General features: G+C 37.9%; 1 protein-coding gene across 2 annotated transcripts in view; it reads right to left on the reverse strand.

Annotated features, from left to right (window-relative positions):
- Positions 1 to 8,565: 8,565 nt before the first annotated feature.
- The window catches only part of LOC110330052 (T-cell receptor-associated transmembrane adapter 1), a 36,018-nt gene continuing 24,628 nt past the window's right edge, over positions 8,566 to 19,955 (reverse strand). The window contains exons 4-6 of one of the 2 annotated variants that reach the window (XM_021209983.1): positions 19,237 to 19,298; positions 17,217 to 17,305; positions 8,566 to 11,517 (exon numbers count right to left, since the gene is read on the reverse strand). In XM_021209983.1, coding sequence (XP_021065642.1) covers positions 11,260 to 11,517; positions 17,217 to 17,305; positions 19,237 to 19,298 — 409 coding nt within the window. In that variant the 3' untranslated portion in view covers positions 8,566 to 11,259. The remainder of the gene's footprint in view (positions 11,518 to 17,216; positions 17,306 to 19,236; positions 19,299 to 19,955) is intronic. The other variant, XM_021209984.1, reaches the window with a different exon arrangement.

Raw genomic sequence — 19,955 nt, forward strand, 5'->3', positions numbered from 1 at the left:
GAACAGACTGTTCTGTGACAAGAAGCCTTCAAAACACACCAAAATGAGAAAACAAACATTACTCATATTTGGATCCTTAGGAAATTACTGGTATATCCAACAGCTGTTTGTTATTAGGTTGTTTGTCGGGCTCTCACAACCCGAACTCCCAAATCTACAGGTGAAAGGAAAAGTTATTATAAATTCACTGTGAGTTAATATAGCCTAGAGACCCAGTAGATTCATTGTGTGTATATTTAATTTTGGATGAGTGGGGTGAAGTTTGAATTTGAGCCTAGCCTTTGTTTGCAACTTTCTTCAGCAAAGGTCCTTTCCCTATATAGAACACAAGTATTGATCATTACACAAAATGTACTTTTCTTTCATTTGAACACTCCAGAAAATTGAGTCAAAAAGTGGGCCCTTTGTTGCTGACAAATGCGCAGGTGCTATTGAACAAAATGCAGATGCAAATAGCTGGTTCTTGTATTCTTCTATCTTGTGGAAGCTTCCTTTATAATCAAGTGGGCGTTTAATTCTCCTGATTAGCGGAGGACATTACCCAAATTGAAAGGAAGTAGATTAAATGGAAGCATTGGAACTAGATGAATTTATCTGTTGATGAGAACACAATGACAAGTGATTAGCATGCTTTTTTCATCTTAATTTGCCCAATTATCTTTATTTGTTTGATTATCCTGGGTAGAAAATGAAGCCAATAAAAATTGCAAGACAGAAATGTGCATCATTTTGGTGGAGCTAATATGAGAAAATGGGAGCCAATAAAGTCAGCATCTACAGAGTCAGTTTGGAAGAATTGCTTCGTTAATATTTAGTGCAGTCCCTGCCTAAGCCACTTGAGGACCAGGACAGGCATTAATCCAAAGGCTTGATGGGAGCTTTGACTTTCTTCCCAACTATAATTCTGCTCTCACCCCGGGGCTGTAAATTCGTGAGAAATGAAACACCAAGATCCCTAGTAGTTATATTACAGAAAACAGCTTTGGTAAAGCCTGCTAAGGAGGGACCAGGAAGTTCCGTAACATTATGAAGTGGCTCAGAGTGATCAGCCTGTAAGGAATCCCAGAATTCTATCATGACACAGGCTATGCCTCGTCTTCTAGAACTCAGGGTCTAGGATTATGCCTGCCAGATTATAGGTAAACAATTAAATTTTGGTAAATCCCCTAAACACATGTATAGGATTAAATGACTTTTCTCATTCCATATTGTGTACGTAGTATGCTTTTCTGATACCTTTTCTCCATCAAGAAAGGTATACACAAGTACTTCTGAATAAAACAGGAGGCTGGAAAGCCAAGCAGGGTTACCAAATACATGGAGAAATTGATTACAGTAGGGAAGGCCCTGTTTATTTAGCAGGATGTCCATAAGTAGACAAGATAATCTAAGTACTAACTTCTCTAGGCTGTAATGGTAATAGCTATTACACATGTTCTTGAATAAGATGTTAACTTTTCTCTTGCCCATGGGTAATGTCATAGCCTAGTCAGGGAAATTAAATGCCTACTTGACTATAAAGGAAGCTTCCACAAGATAGAAGAATAGAAGAACTTCAACTATTTTCATCTGCATTTTGTTCAATAGCACTAGTCATGTGTCAGCAACAAAGGGCCCACTCTTTGATTCTACTTTTAAGGGTATTCAAAATTTCTTTAGAGTGTACACTCCAAAGAATGGCTGGCCTTCAAATAAGTAAAATCAAAGAGTTATTGAAAATGTTATTTACTATTTAATGTATTAGATGTGAGTTTTTCTATGACACGTTGGTTTAAGTAATTCTACATGGCTTTATTTGTGCAAATCAAATTAATTCTGTTAAATGCCTTCACCTGTTAAACTTGAGTGATTACGAGTGCATTTTAGGAGACCATTTTAACACCTTAGCTTGTCTTTAGTGTTGTCCAAAAGTTGAGGTTAAAAAAATAAAAAGAAAAGAAATGAAAAGAAAAGAAAAAAAAAAGCCAGTGAGATTTGCTTAAAAGATGAAAAGAGGATCTTGTGTAGAAACATAAGCAAAAGTCGAGGTGCGTCGTTATTGATAGAAAACAAGAAGAATAAAGTAGGTCCTGGACTATACAGGACAGTAGAATAATGTAAGCACAGAGTGGGCTTCTAGAAGTATTTGCTGGAAAAAATACCTTATGAGGTCGTTTTGAAAATCCCAGCATTCTACCTTTTGCATAAATGCTTTTTTCTACATTTACAGCCTCATCTGACCTCCTTAATAGCCTTGTAAGTAGATTTAAACATATATTTTCTGGATAAATTAGACCCATAACCTCCTTGTTAAACAAGCGAAGCTGCAATTGTAGACTTTAACTTTTCCCCTCATGCCTATAAAAGAAGAAAAAAGTGCCAGAGAGTCTTTTTTGATACAACTTAGTAACACTGCGAGTATTTATATTGTCTAAAAGCACCAATGGATCAATTACAATAATAATATCAGGTCTGGTAAGATAAGCAGAGGGAACTGCACATTTCTCTGGGTTTTATCAGAGGAAATGGCAACAATCTTTAGTCTTGCAGGTCTTTTCTTTCAATGATACTTTCAAGGACAAATTTATATTAGAAGAAAGACAGGAAGGAGCTGGCAGTGGTTATGAATATTCACAAAGGTCTCCTTGTCGCACAGGAAACAAGATTGATATTCTTGTGAACATTCTCAATTTAAAACCTTAGCAAATCAGACGATCTGAATTTGTTTTATGATGCAGAAAGCTTTGCCTTCTAAGTTAAGGAGAGTGGAGACATCACTTCATCTTTCTTAGACTCTTTTTGTTAATTGTGAATTTTTTTTTAAAGACCAGGTTCAGGATTCTATAACTAAGCCTGAAAATGTGAGAAAAAAAAATCAGATCCAAGACTTCATTTGTATTTGCAGAGATGGAATAACGTGTGAATAGGATTTTACTTATTAATAGTGTAAGGAGGCCCATTTGGCATTAATCTTCGACACATTCTGATTATGTCAATGGAGAATGTGTCATTATCACAGAATGGCAAATTGTCTGAAAGAAAGAGCTGTCAACAAGCATAGATAGGATTATTTCTTGACTAAGGTATGAAATGTCCAGAAACTGACAGTAACGTAGTAGGGAAGATACACATACCTGCCAAGGGCCAGCCTCGGCTTGGAGAGGGGTTCTGAGATAAGGGGTGTCTGGGAGCAGCGAAACAAAGGACTTCGAGTCAAATTGTGGGTCCAAGCTGACAGCCTATGCTCTGCTTGAGACAGCTTTCTAGATTGTTCTCTCTCTCTCTCTCTCTCTCTCTCTCTCTCTCTCTCTCTCTCTCCTGTGTGTGTGTGTGTGTGTGTGTGTGTGTTCTGCTCAAGACACAGATTGCTCTCTGTCTATCTCTATCTCTCTCCATCTCTCTATCTCTATTTCTCTGTCTCTTTCTCTGTGTCTCTGTCTCTCTGTTTCTGGCTCTGTCTCGCTGTTTCTTGCTCTGGCTCTCTCTCTCTCTCTGTTCTGTTACAGTCAGCTTTTTCAGAGTGCTCTCTGTGTTCTCCTCTTGAGATGGCATTGTCTTGTTATTCTAAAACCTCTGTGGCTAGCTCATCTCTTGCAAATCAAAAGCGCAGTGTTTTATTAACTATCAATGCAATCATTACCCCAGGTTCCCTTGTAATGCCATCACTGGGATGACAAGTACTTACATGCTCAGCTTTTCATGTGGCGATAGGGAGTAAGCTATAGGTAGGTCCTCATGCTTACCAGACAATTGGTTTGTAAACTGAGCTATCTCTCCAGCCCCTGATGTTCTCCATCCTCCATTGAGATAAGCCCCATTATTAACATTTCTGCTGGCATTTTGTCTTCCATAGCCTCCTGAATTTTCATGAATTAGGGCAAATCAATAGCCATATGGTAATATCCAGTAAGTGAAATTGTTTTTATAAATATTTTCCCCATCAAGACTCTACCTCCTAAATGTTCCATTATTCCCCAACTCCAAACAGTGCCACCAACTGGAACCAAATATCTTAGCCTATGGGGGGACATTTCTCATTAAAGTTACCATAGAGATTAAAACAGTGATAAACAGTACAGGAGAACTTAGCTAACATTTATATCCTAGCTCTCCTGTCTCTAAATTTTCATATTCTCTGCCTTTTATGTTTTAATATAAGTTGACTATCAATTAATTAAAGACAAAACTTCAGAAAGAAACTATGCTCTAACACTAATCTCTCTATCTTTGTTCTACTTAAATAAGCTATTTAATATCAAAAGGAAATAAGCAATTATCTATCTTCTTTAGATTTGAGTTGTACTCTTTTTTTTTTAACTTGAAGGTAGCATCAATTATTGTGTACCAGTTTCCTCTGAACTGAAACATACCCCCCCCCAGTAGGGAGGGGGAAAACTCGTGAGACTCAGAAAGTAAACTGATATTTGTAAGTCTAGAAAAGCTGAAACTTGCAGGATCCAGGAGATTCCCCCCCACACACACCACCACCAGGCTACAGAAGCCATAAAGAACAGCTGGCAAATGATGCTGTAATCAGTTAAGTGGCCGAGAGGAGCTTGGACCCTTCTAGCTATCTTCAAGTCTTACACAGAGCTTAGTTCTGCTGGGATTTACAGCAATACTGCTGTAACCAACCAAAACCTCAGTGGTTCAGCAAGTTGGACTTTCATTGAATCTTCACTTTGGTCTGACATTGGCTAACGATTTGGGGTGAATAGATGTGTGTGTTGTGTCTCTCCAGGAAAAGTCTCAGAGGCAACATCGATGACAAACTCAAGTGCTTAAAAACTTTGTTCTCTTTTGATGTTTTTTTTTCTTTGTGAGTGCCTGATCATATTGTTGTTAATATGAAATAATATAAAGACTTCTCATGCCATTTTAGCAGAAGAGCTAAACTCCAGATAAAATAGATAAATCAATGGGATGTAAGACATTGACCATCAGGCAATGAAGTACATTGTCCAGGAGTAACAATGTCCAGGAGAAAAATAAAGGAGCTGAACCCTCTATTTCTCTACATTATTGTCTAGAGCAGTGGTTCTCAATCTTTCTAATGTTGCAACCCTTTAATATGGTTCCTCATGTTGTGGTGACCCCAATCATAAAATATTTTCATTGTTACTTCATAACTGTAATTTTGCAACTGTGATGAATTATAATATAAATATCTGTGTTTTCTGATGGTCTTTGAAAGGGTCATTGGACCCAAAGGGATCATGACCCACAGGTTGAGAACCATTGCTCTAATGGATGCTTTCAAATATTGTCATAAGCAGAGAAAGTTTAGGTATCCTGTGAACTGAGGAAACAGGTCAAAAAGGAAAAATGTTGTAGGAGTAATAGAATATGTTCTAGAGATATATAATGGGTATTCCTCAAAAACTCAATACTGATCACAAAGGGCAAATGGAAAGAGAGTCTCTCTACAAATTATTGACCAAGGAGATTCCAGAGAACTTCAAAGCAACACAGGCTATTTCCATCATCTTAGTTACCCATGATAACCGTGTAAAAGGCCTTTAAAATAAAAACTTTAAGACACCATCGAAAGAACTTGAAAAAGACACTAGAAGATGGAAAGACTGCCCTTGATTGTGAATATTATTGATGTAAATATTATATGAATATGAGTATGATTATTATATTTTGCAGAATTAACACAGTAAAAATTATATATTACCAAAAGTTTTCTTATAGGTTGAATAAAATCTCCATGAAAGTTCCAATGGCATTTTTCACATAACAAAAACAAAAACAAAAAACAGTTAAAACAATCCTGATATGGGGGGGGGGGAGGTCACAAAACACATCTAGGCAAAGACATCCTTAGAAAGAGTAATACTAGAGTTATCACAATACCTGATCTCAGAGTCATAGTAACAACATCATATGGTCCTGGCACAAAAGCAGACATATAGAAATTAGGGCAGAAAAGAGGATTCAGAAATAATCTTCACAGCTATAGCCACATCATTTTGTAAAAAAAAAAAAGTTAACAACATAACATTGAAGAGAGTTAGTCTATTTAACTGGGAAGCCTGAATTTATACAAATAAATCCTGATCTCTCACAGTATATGAAAATAAATTCAAAACAGATCGAAGAACTTAATGTAAGACATGAAACTTCAACATAAACACAACACCTACAATTACAGGCATAGGCAAAAGCACTTTAGAAAGGATTTTAATAGTTCAGGGAATGACGCTAAGAGTGAAGTGACGAAACTACAGGAAGTTAGAAGTTTCTGCACCGTAAAGAAAATAATCAGTGAAGAGAACAGGAAATGGTCTTTGCCCACTACATATCAGAGAAGAGGTTATTATCCAGGATATATGAAGAACTGCAAAAAAAGTTAAATATAAAAAAATGAAATAGTCCAGTTAACAAATGGAATAGTGAACTGAGTAGACAGACTTTAAAAGGAGAAATGTAAATTTCCAATAAATACTCACTTTATTTAAATGAAATGTAAGCTTCTTTGACAATTTATCTTATTCCTGTAAGAATGGCTATCATCAAGAAAACAAATGACCTCAGATGCTAGAAAGGATATTCATGCTGGTAGACCTGTAAATCTGTGTAGCTACTATGGAAATTAGTTTAGGTGTCATGAAAATGTTTAAATTGGAAGTACCATATGAGACAGCTAGTTTTATCTGGGGGATATACGCAAAGGATGCTACATCACCATACCATAGATATACCTATATATTCAAGTTTAATGCTGGATCACCCACAGTACACAGGAAGCAGCCCTTGTCCTTCAACAAAAGACAAAGATGGACCAAAAATGTGGTATATATACAAACAGAATTTTATTTATTTTTATGTTTTTATTGAATATTTTCTATATTTCCATTTCCTTTCCTGGTTTCCCCTTTGGAAACCCCCTATCCCATCTTCCTTCCCCCTGCTTCTATGAGGGTGCTCCTCCACCCACCCACTCCCACCTCCTCACCCGGCATTCCCCTACACTTGATTCCTACTTGATTCCTGGGGCATCAAGGCTTCCCAGGACCAAAGGCCTCACCTCCCATTGATGTCTGACAAGGCCACACTCTGCGTATGCAGCTAGAGCCATGGGTCCCTCCATGTGTACTCTTTGATTGGTTTAGTCCCTGGGAGCTCTGGAGTAGGGGTCTGGTTGGTTGATATTATTGTTCTTCCTATGGGGTTGCAAACCCCTTCAACTCCTTTAGTCCTTTCTCTGACTCCTACACTGGGGACTCTGTCCTCAGTCCAATGGTTGGCTGCAAGCATCTGCTGCTGTATTTGCCAGACTCTGGCAGAGCCTCCTAGGAGAACAAACAGAATTTTATGCCACAAAGAAAAGTGAACTCATCCCAGAACAAAATACCCATGAAAGGAGTTACAGAGACAAAGTTTGGAGCAGAGACTGAAGGAATGGCCATCCAGAGACGGCACCACCTAGGGATCCATTCCATAAACAACCACCAAACCCAGACACTATTGTGTATGCCAACAAGAGCTTGCTGACAGGAGCCCATTATAGCTGTTTCCTCAGAGGCTCTGTCAGTGCCTGGCAAATACAGAGGTGGATGCTCACAGTCATACATTGGACGAAGCACAGGGTCCCCAATGAAGGAGCTAGAGAAAGTACCCAAGGAGCTGAAGGGGTTTGCAGCCCCATAGGAAGAACAACAAAATGAACTAACCAGTACCCCCAGAGCTCCTGGGACTAAACCACCAATCAACGAAAACACATGGTGGGACTTGTGTCTTTAGCTGCATATGTAGCAGAGGATGGCCTAGTCGGTCATCAATGGGAGGAGAGACCCTTGGTCCTGTGAAGGTTCTATGCCCCAGTATAGGGGCCAGGGCCAGGAAGCAGGAGTGGGTGAGTTGGGGAGCAGGGGGAGAGGAGAGGGGATAGGGGATTTTCGGAGGGGAAACTAGGAAAGGGGATATCATTTGAAATGTAAATGAAGAAAATATCTAATAAAAACTTAAAAAAAAAAAAAAAGAATTGACTTCATAAACATGACCTGAGCACTAGAAAGGAAGGGAATCACTAGAGAGGAAGAATGTTCCTAAGGAAGTTTGAGAAAAGATGGTGATGGCACATGTTTGACATGAAGGAGAAGAAGACACAATCTGAGGGAAGGAAGGGAACCAATCCATAGTGGGTAGGTGATATAGAATAAGTGGAGGAAGGGGATGAATTGGAGCAAAATATCATCAAACACACACGCACACACACACACACACACACACGTACATAAACACCATAGTAAAACTCATTATTTTGTACACTAACAAAAAAATTAATAGAAAAAAATGAACATGTAAAATATCAAATTATGTCCAAATAACTTGACACTTTACAAGAAATGTTCAAAATAGTTTAAAAATATCTATTATAAAATAAAGTATAATTAATTCATGGTATCTTTTACTCAATAAAATATTATCTTTTTTATTAATTTATTTTTTACACTCCATATTTTATTACCCACCCCACCCCTGTACTCCTTCTGTTCCACATCCCATACCTCCTCCTCATCCCCCTGTAAAGAAGAAAGAAAGTCTACTTTTGACTGCACCTACTCTAAGAATGAAGACCATTATTAACAGTAAGACTGTTGACATTCCAGAAAATGTCAGACATTACTCTGAGGGAGCATGCAGGTATCACAAAGGTGCCCAGAGAAGTCCTCTGTAGAGATGCTAAACACATTAGTGTAGAGCTGAGTTCCTTGAAAAGAAAATGTAGAGGTTCTAGGTTGATGAATGGTGAAGCAGAAAGGAGCCCACTACTGTCCAAACTATTTTTAGACATGTTCACAACATGATCAAGGTTGTTACAATGGGCTTCCTATTACAAAACGAGGTCTGTGAACTCACACCTCCTCATCAGTGCTATTATTGAGAAAAATCAGTCTCTCTGATTGAAATTCATGATTCTTTAGGTGAAAATACAGCTACAATGTTCAAATGGGGACAAGTGTTGCTTGTTCTGCTTCTCAAATCTAGAAGGATGACTTAATCTTTGAAGGAAAAGATATTCAACTTGTTTCAATTCTGCAGCTTTGAGTCAGTAAATCACAACTGTTAAGACCAAGGGTGTCAGCAAGTTTTTGGATGGCATCTCTGTGTCCCAAAAAGGAACAGTACAGATTGTTCAAAGAAGCATAGTCAGTTCAACCTTAGAAATTTTTTACCTAGTGACAATTTCTGTAAAAAAAACATTACAATGGTTTTTTTTTTTTTTTTCAGATGTACAGCAGCATGCTAGGGGAGTTTTATCACTCATTGACCTGAATGATAAAAATAGTTAAAGAAGTCCTTTAAGCTGACATGTGGGGTACCAGACAGAACCCTGAATGGGTACAAAGAACGTGAGAATGTCTAGACAGTCTTATTACATGGGAAATTATGAAAGTACTTTTTACTGTTTGAATATATTTAAAATCAATTGGTAATTTAAATAAAAACAGTAAGTCTCATCAACATGACTGACTGATTGGAGCAATGGTGACATCAGTGGACATACCATCATGGAAGGGAAGGTGTGCAGGGTCTCAGCTTTAGATAAACACTACGGGCAACTGGGGAACAAGGAAAGATAGAGAAATCGTCTTCTCCATGGAGAGCTCTCCAATTACACATGGACATATTTGCCCCAATTAAAGAGGGAGAGAGGTCACTGGCAGAAAGCAAGAGCGGTTGTATGAAGAGGTTTGGTGATAAGGAAAGTGAAGGGGGAAATTATTTAACTCTATCAAACCTTAAACAAGTATTATAACAAATGTGATGTATATAAATTCTGTAGCACACAGCCAGAAAAGAAGAAATAAAGTATACTATGTCCAAGTGTCTCTATCAGTGTAGCATTTTAAAATACAGTTTATGACACTTAGAGATGCTTATTATAGACTACTATCCAGCTTGCTTTCTCAGTGGAGGATAATAGAAGTGATTTCGTTTCTGATTCTTGTTTTGAATCATAGTTTCACTCTTAGCCTAAGCTGACCAGGAATTCACTCATTAGTCTGAGATGGCCTGGAACTAACAGGGCTCAGCTTCTTGCATGCTGGGTCACAGCGATGCATCTTCATGCTGTGCTGAGGTTTATTGAGTTAACAGTTTGGGAGACAATGTGAGATAATCCTTTAGAACCTAAGGTGTATACATACTTTTGGTACAATTGCTGACCTTTCAGAGACCTGACCTATGGGAATTAACAATACAAAACCTTATCTTTAAATATTTAATTCCCCTTTAAGCACTTAACACAAAGAAGAAACTAGATAAGTATCCAGACATGTCTTGGACCATTCTCATTAAAATATTAGTTGTGAACACATCAAATAGAAGCTTGAAATAATTTAAGTAGTCTTCAAGCTTCTTTAAGCGAATTATGACTTAATCATAAATGAGATACAATGCAGACATCAGAATTTTGAGACAGACTTGGGATGAAGCTCAGGGGTGGAGTACTTGTCTTTCATCTGAAAGACCTTGTGTTTGCTTCCCAGAATCATCAAAACTGAATACAGGTTAGTATAGTTAAATATAGTAGAACTAAAGTCCTAGTCTCTAGATACACAAAGAGAATTTAAATAATATGCATAATTCCCTACTTTTAAGTTAAAACAGAAAAAGGAAAAGCTGATACATATAGATGGTTATGTCCAGTACAATATCCATAAACACAGAGAAAGTTATTCATATTGATTATCTCTGACAAGGAGAATTTTCTATGTTCTTAATTTTTAATTGTTGCAAAGAGCATGAATTTCTTTTTATAACAGTTTAAAAACTGATAATACTATTTACATTTTGGAAAAATACCCTAGATTATTCTACTTTTCTTGGCAGTGTACTTTTAATCAGAAATTTCTTCTAATTATTTATTCACATTGATGAAAGAAGACATGTTTTACTTATTAACCTTTTAAGACACTATTTTTTCTCTTTCATTCAAGATATCCTATAGCACATAAGTACTTTTATTTTTTAAAATTTGTCCTTATTAGGAATTACTGTTCATTTTGATTTTATTACCAAGTAATTTAAGTTGCAAACTGGATTTTATTATTCTACTTTTCCTATTTGATTATTCTTTAACTGAATTCATATAGCTAATTTTAATTAGATTTAGTGCACAGGGATGCAATCCATGAAGAGAAAAGAAGGTACCAACCATCCCATCGACAAATGAGCAGACCGTCACCCTGCCAGTCCCTGTGTGTCACACGAGGGATTTTAACTATCTTTCATAGGGTGTTAGCATTGAGAGGGATGATGGTCCAGTTAGATTACAGGCTCTCTCTTGGCACGAATCAACCCAAACAGTCTAGCGGGATCATCATGAATGCTTTCCTCTACTACCTGGTTATCTGGTGGGAAACTCTCTACCATATTCATCTGAGAAACGTTGGCATCCATTGTACAGACTTGTGCAACCTTTCCTCTGTCTGACAAATTAGTATTCTGTTTCCTGGGCCTTCTGCGTTTCCCCTTCACACTGTGATCCAGTGAGGCATAGCACATCTGAGCTTCATCAGGTACCTAAAAAAAAAAAAAAAAAAAGGTATGTTAGTTTTCCATTGTTAGTCCATTCTTTAATTTCTAAAAAGTCTACAAATTTCCATGGCCTGTGAAAATAATTTGTTTTCTGGATTTGGTTACCTTATTTTGCCAAAGTTGAGTGTCAACAACAACAACTCAATAGTCAACTCAAGACTTTTGAGTTAAGGAAGAAAAGTATTTAGATGAAGCTTCATGGATTTTATTTTCCATCATCAAAATTTACATAAACATTTTGAACCATTTCTATCTTCACCTTCACTTCAAGTAGTTTCTGTAGTACATCAATCCTACCAAGTGACTGTAGAGTAATTTGCTTATGAGGGAACGCATGAAAGGGAGGCATTTTATAAATCATACAGTATGGTTTACATGTGCTTAGTAATTCGTGTTTAATGTTTTAATCCTTCCTTTGTCTCTTCATTTACATTTTTAAAAGATTCATAAGAAGAAGGCAGACAGAGTTCCAGCACTATGGAGACAGAGGCAGGCAAATCTCTGAGTTCGAGGCCTTCTTGGTCTACAGAGTGAGTTCCAGAACAGCCAGGGCTACACAGAGAAACCTTGTGTCCAAAAACTAAAAGAACAAAGCAAAATAATAACAACAGCCAAATAAAACAAACAAAAAAAAACAAAACAATAAAGCAAAACAATAAAGCAAACAGATCACCTCACACAACTGACATCTAAGATAGAATGGAACTTGTTATTCTTCCTTTTTGTCCTAGAGCTGGGTCAATGTCAGAGTGAGGATAGGACACTAAGGTAATTTAGGGAAACACAGGTTGGTAGGTTACAGCCCAGACCTTTAATGTGTTGTAGGAAAGTTGCAGATTAAGTCTCAGTTGTAGTGTGTGCACCCTTCTTAAGAACCATACTCAGTCTCAGCATTCTTACTTTTCAAATGAAAATAGTAATATTGATCTCATAGTATTGATATGATTGGAAAATGGAGAAATATATATCAAAGCTATAATTGTTCAACAGCAGATGACATTATGATCATTGCATGCTTCAAACTAAAATTGGACTTCCATTAAGTATAGTGTAGCTATTTATGTTCAGGATCTACCTGTGAGACCAGGCCAGTAAGGCCAGAGGCTGAGGAAGTGACATTTGGATGAACAGCTCCCAGTGCCTTGGAAGGCATCTCTCTACTGGTATAAAGGAAGTGCCTTGATGCCTTGTGTTTTTGTCGTAGCCAGAAGGCAAGGCTCCATTTACATGCTCTTTCATTTTGTTATCAGACTTGCTGTTCTTTAATCATTTCTGCAAAACCGAAGTAGCTGTCTAACTATTTATGCACACTCCCATCTTTCCCCTCCACCATTCATCCCATATACTCTTTTCTTTTTTTTATTATTTGATATTTTATTTATTTACTTTTCAAATGTAATTTCCTGGTTTTGCCTCCAGAATACTGTATTCAAAATATCTTTCTTGTGTTTTATCATCTGTCCTTCAGAATCACAGCCTATGGACTAAACTTTGGATTTCGTGTCCTGCCCTTTAAGATTTCCTAGTTTGATGCCCAGTACTCCCCCAGCTCTGCTCTGTATCCCAGTGCACTTGGAAATTCACTGCTGTACACTTTTAGTCATCTAAAAAAATCATCTGCTTTGACTTTTCCCAGACAGACAGGTGAAAAGCCAGCAAAGTGCACTTAGAACCACGAAAGAATGGCTATTTGTTGACCTTTCAGGACTTTGTTGAACTCCTTCATCTTCTTCTGTAAATTTTGCTCTATCCTGTTTTAGATTCTTGGAGTGATGTATCCAAGGCCAGCAAGACTAAGCAACTGACCTATGCTGGACCAAGCACCCATTACCTTCCATTCCCCTGGCAACAGGACCCAAGAGAGTGGCCCAGGAACAGGAATGTTTGGTGGCATTTTAAAGCTGATATTTAGTCTCAAGAACAGAAAAGGTATTTTTCCCCTGAGTCAAAAGGAAAAGTGCATGAGCCTTTAGTAGTTTACCAAGCCTCACTGGCGGAGTCTGCTGACGACAGAATACAAAGAAGTGTTAAGTTCATGAAGAGGCAAAAGACAGATTGTCCACTCAGTCATCTCAAATGCAAAATACATTCTTAGCTCTATCACATGAGGCAGTAATTTCCCTTTTATTCCAAAGTGTTAGAAATTTGGTTTCTTCACTTATATAAAAATCACTCAAAATAATTTTGACCTGGCCAGTAGCTTCTGTATGTTATCAGTATCAGGATACAAGAAATGTGAGTCCTAAGAAAGCATCATGGTTGTACTTAAACCTCAGACTACCTGTGCTGGCTCAGTTGAGTGAATTGGGAGGGGGAGGACCTAGAGGAAAGGGTAAAAGACAGTGAGTCTCTAGAAAGAAACAGAAACTATGATGATGGAAAAAAAATTCCCATCTAGTTTCTATTCAGTTCAGAAATTATAGGGAAAAGCAGATCAAAAGAAGTTTTTTAAATTATTATTTCTTAATATAGAGATCATTTGCACACAGTCTAGGCAAATAACTAAGATTCACTTCCAGGAAGAAAAGGAAAATTAATCAAAATTGTAAGATCTTGAAAGACTCTGGAGAAGCAGTGAAGAGCATAATTAGTATTGGTTTGGGAAGGAAGATGATGCTTTTGATACAGTCCAGAGGCAGAACATTGATTCGAGATCAATAAATAAATAAACGGAGCATCATGTGTATAGCCTTCAGGTTTATAGGATGAGAGAACCCTTGAGGATTAATCTGATTCCTAGGCTTTCTGATGAACTCCTAGCAATTGACTTAATTTGTTGAGGTAGACCAAGATACTCAAATTACAGTCTCTGAACCACATACATCATTTTCAAAGGACAAGGAAATGACCCACATATTTCCCAGAAGATGTCCTTTTCCTTCAGCATATGCAAGTTATTGTAGATTTTGTACACTTCTGTGATCCATCAGTGCAGAGTCTTAGAGTCACATACTGGTCATGATTATGCTAATATAGTGAAATTGAACAACTAGGAAGAGACGACTGTAATGTGTGAAACTAAATTTATAAGAATGTAATAGAATAGAGACTAGCTTTCTGAGTAGCATCTTTAAATACACAGTTCATAAGACAGCAGGCTTGAAGTCTTACATGGTTTTGCATCATTTCCACTTGAGTAAAAACCAGATGTAGCTCAAACAAAGCTACTCCGTGCAACTCCCATGTATTTAGTCATAGTGTTTATTCAGAATTCTTAGTGTATTTATAGCTAAAACTGTGTAGGTCTCTACATTTCTAGATGGCGCAATTACACCTCAATCTCCTTCGAGAGCTTTTCTTTCACAAACTCATTATCATGAGTTTAACTGAAGATATGTCATGTATTTTTCCTATTTTAAAAAAGTAAAACTGTCCTTTAAAGATTTGTGTTTATTCATCAGGGAAATGCAAATCAAAACAACCCTGAGATTCCATCTCACACCAGTCAGAATGGCTAAGATTAAAAATTCAGGTGACAGCAGATGCTGGCGAGGTTGTGGAGAAAGAGGAACACTTCTCCATTGCTGGTGGGATTGCAAGCTTGTACAACCACTCTGGAAATCAGTCTGGTGGTTCCTCAGAAAATTGGACATAGTACTACCAGAGGACCCAACAATACCTCTTCTGGGCATATACCCAGAAGATCTTCCAACTGGTAATAAGGACACATGTTCCACTATGTTCATAGCAGCTTTATTTATAATAGCCAGAAGCTGGAAAGAACCCAGATGTCCCTCAACAGAGGAATGGATACAGAAACTGTGGTACATTTACACAATGGAGTACTACTCAGCTATTAAAAACAACGAATTTATGAATTCTTGGGCAAATGGATGTATCTGGAGGATATCATCCTTAGTGAGGTAACCCAATCACAAAAGAAGTCACTAAATATGCACTCACTGATAAGCTGATATTAGCCCAGAAACTTAGAATACCCAAGATACATCTTGCAAAACACAAGAAAACCAAGAATGACCATCGTGTGGATACTTCATTCCTCCTTAGAATAAGTAACAAAATACCCATGAAAGGATATAGGTACAGAGACAAAATTTAGAGCTAAGATGAAAGGATGGACTATCCAGAGACTACCCCATTCGGGATTCCATTCCATCATCAGACACCAAACCCAGATACTAATGCACATGCCAGCAAGATTCTGCTGAAGGGACCCTGATATAGCGGCCTCTTGTGAGGCTATGCCAGTGCCTGGCAAACACAGAAGTGGATGCTCACAGTCAGCTATTAGATGGAACACAGGGCCCCCAATGGAGGAGNTAGAGAAAGTACCCAAGGAGCTGTAGGGGGCGGCAACCCTGTAGGTGGAACAACAATATGAACTAACCAGTACCCCCTGAGCTCGAGTCTCTAGCTGCATATGTAGCAAGATGGCCTAATTGGCCATCATTGGGAAGAGAGGCCCCTTGGTCTTGCAAACTTTATATGACCCAGCACAGGGGAAAGCTGCTTGTGGACGTTGTACATCGTGGTGCGCACTAGGCTCCGCACCACGATGTACAACGTCCACAAGCAGAAAAAAAAAAGACTAGGCCCATCTCCTCCTATTGAGACTAGACTGCGCAGCCCAGTAAGGGGAAAGGGTTCCAAAGGCAGGCAACAGAGTCTGACACCACCACTGACCCGGCTGTTAGGGGGTCTACCTGAAGTTCAAGCTGTATAATAATCTGCTTGTGGACGTTGTACATCGTGGTGCGGAGCCTAGTGCGCACCACGATGTACAACGTCCACAAGCAGATATCAACTAGCCTTGGTATATCATGTTGAAGTAAGACTAGGCCCATCTTGGGCTGGTGAAATGGCTCAGTGGGTAAGAGCACCTGAATGCTCTTCCAAAGGTCCAGAGTTCAAATCCCAGCAACCACATGGTGGCTCACAACCATCCATAACAAGATCTGACTCCCTCTTCTGGAGTGTCTGAAGACAGCTACAGTGTACTTACATATAATAAATAAATAAATCTTTAAAAAAAAAAAAAAAGACTAGGCCCATCTCCTCCTATTGAGACTAGACTGCGCAGCCCAGTAAGGGGAAAGGGTTCCAAAGGCAGGCAACAGTCAGAGGCAGCCCCTGCTTCTGCTGTCAGGGGTCCCATATGTTGACCAATAATTATTATAAAGTACGATTTCTTACAAAAAATAATGTAGCGTAAAGGAGAAAAATTCTACCACAACAGGGAATTTCTAGTGACCAAATTTATAATAAAAATATTATATGTAAGATGATCTACCTTTAGATTCTGTCTTCACATATAGTATCTGGGTGCTCCAAGATAAGCTTTTCTTTCTTTGTAAACATGGGATTTTAATGCAGCCTCTTTCATGGGAATCTAGTAGATAATGCATGTAGGATAAATGAAACAAAGCCAACACAATTGTCTTGGAATTGTCATCCCTATGACTAGTCAGAGGTGAGAGGATATAAGAGAAAAGATTTTGAAAAAAAAAGTAATATTTTAACAACTTTATGTTTCTTTCAAAGCATGTTTGCAAATTTGCTACTGTCCATATATATGGGCTCAAGTCTCAGAAACTGACATGTGGTTCATGCTGCAAAAATTTTAGGAGGCTACTCCAAATGTATATCAGAAAACACTCTTTGTGCTCTTGAACCGTGTCTAGGCGCTGTGAAGTCAACACACTTAGCTTGTATGGAAAACCCACCTGTGCAGGTGCAGCCACTTCCTGCGGATCATTTGAAGATCGCTGAGGTCGACCTTTCATTTGTTCATAGCAGTCCTCATCCAGTGGTTCTTGGGAGTGGAACAGATTGACATTTCCACAGAAAAATGAAAAGTGCTGGTATGAATAAAACGCATGACCCAAAAAATATTTAGCTAACCATATATAGTGTCACGAATTATTTAAGTAATCTCTTAGATGGATGTGCAAAGAGGTTATGAAAGCTTGAGCGGTTTCCTGCAAATCAGACAGAGAAGTCTTCTGCACACAATGTTAATGACAGATAGAAAGAAGCTCAAGGTGTGGACTGTATCATAGTGATTTTCTGCTCCACAATGGTATGTGGAAGTTTCTTCTAAACTACTGTTTAGATGATCTAGAGATCTGATGGAGTTAAACGGTTGTCTATGTAATCTGTTACCTGGGTGTTCCTGCACACGGTCCACTGGCAAGCACATGGCATAAAGCACAGTGCTTCAAAGTCCATCAGTGCCTAAAGTTTTGTTCTTTGTCTTATGAATAAGATGTTTTATTCAGAGGCATTTAAAATACTTCACTGAAAATTTTGAATAAAGTGGCCTAGATTCTGATTTTTGTCCCATCAACCAATGTCATCTCAGTAAGACAGGACTGTCCTAAGACCTCAAGACTGTTAAACACCATGCTAAGGATCTGGAGTCTGTGGTGTCTAAAAGTCAGCAGATTTGTACCCACTTCATCCTATTCTGTCTCATTATTCTCCCAAATACATCTCTACACATGTCTACATAGGGTGGCCACCAATTTGTCCTCAGAGAGGGAGATATAATTATTATACCCAAAAGTACTTAATAATTTTTCTACCCTCACTGAAAAATACCATGAGGAAAAGGTCCATAGAGTAGTGCCTCTGAAATCATGGTCCATGAAAAACTAGCATCAGAATCTTGTATTTGTTTGTTAAGTAGCAGATTTCTAAGCCCAATCCAGAGCGTGAGAGGTCAGAATCTGGGAAATAAACACAAGGCATACTTTTGTTTGGAAATCATATTTCTGGTGGGCTCTGAGCCATTGGAATTCATAAGAATTTAAGTATTAGAGATCATAATTCTGCCCAATAAAACAGAGGGGACACTCTTTTGATATATTTCTGATAGTTTCTTTTGTTACAGTACAGAAAGTTAGTAGACATTCATAATAGAAAAAAGGACCAAGTTAAATATTTAAATCTTATAATTTTCCATATCTCTATCTTTGTAATTCCATACTGGTGGATATATAGATATTAGGGTATTTTTAGATTATGGAAACCCTTTGTGTTTGAGACAGAAACCTGCAGCAGAATGAACCCAGGGACTCCACTCGAGAACCTAGTGAAGGCTTGGAGACAAGCGTCAGTTTCTTTTATCAGTCCTGGGCCTTCATCCCAGTTGCCTGCTTTGAGGATTTTACAATGTTTAGTTTTGAGAGAAGGTTCAAGTGGAGAGCTCTTGTGGAAAACTAAAAGCACAGACCACTTAGTGGTGACTTGGTTTGGCTTTTTCCCTACCTGCTATCAATCCAGCCCCAGGTTCCCCACTCAGAGAGAACAGGTTAAAACACAGGAAACTAGAGAAAGTGGTCATTAGTCTGGCCGTTAACTGTAGTCATGCTTTTATATACAGATCACAAAATACTGTTTCTGTGGATCATATCTTTGTTCTAGAAATGGCTTTATTTTACAGAATTCTCTGTGTGTCAAAATTCATGGAAATTAAATATGCTATTACTATTCTGTTAGTAATATATTTGTTCCTACAAGAGTAAAATGAAGACCTCATAGAAAATCAGGAGCTGCTGGCTTGTACTGAATATCACAGTGCTATTTATATAAAGTAGCCATTGCAAATATATTCTATGTAATATACTCGATATAACTATGGCTTCTAGGATACCTAACTGTGATGGCTTTTAAAAAGAGATATTGTTTGTGGAATTAAGTAGTTTTCTTCCCCATGTTTAATTATAGAAAAATAAAACTTACCTGGGATTATATTTTCTAAGTTACCATAAATTGGAGCATCTTCAACATAATATTCATCAACTCTACAAGTGGGGGACACATAATTTTCTTTATTAGACAAAATCCACTTTATACTTAGTAAAACATAACTACTAAGTAATTAATAACTGATTTCTCGGCTCACTTCAATATGTAGTAAACCATCACCTGTTCTTGTTCAGACTCAAACTCCTATGGTAGAATTGATCATATGTGAATGAGTTAAAATAGGATTCATGCATTTGTGTGCATGTGTGTGTGTGTGTGTGTGTGTGTGTGTGTGGTGTGTGTACAAATTAAAAGTGAAGATCAGAAATAAGTAATAATAGTAAATGATCACTGAGAACTCTTATGTGATGGGGACTTGTTGAGGCACATTTCATATTTTTTTTGCTTAATTCTCAAACAAAAAATTTGTTTGATAGCTGGCACTATCACCCAAATTTTATAGATAAGAAAAATTAAATACACAGATGTTATATGGCTCCTTAGCTTCAGGGTTACAAGGTGTTTCTCCAGGTCACGAGAGTAGGAAAAAAGCAGAGTTAATACTAGGATGTAGATTGTCTGTGCTCCTAGCTGTACTGCCTCTTTGCTCCCAGTACAGCTCTGAAAGTTTCTTTAAAACTACATTTGTTAAGCCGGGCGTGGTGGCGCACGCCTTTAATCCCAGCACTTGGGAGGCAGAGGCAGGCGGATTT

Source organism: Mus pahari, chromosome 12 (genome assembly GCF_900095145.1).
Source record: "Mus pahari chromosome 12, PAHARI_EIJ_v1.1, whole genome shotgun sequence".
Lineage (NCBI taxonomy): Eukaryota > Metazoa > Chordata > Mammalia > Rodentia > Muridae > Mus > Mus pahari.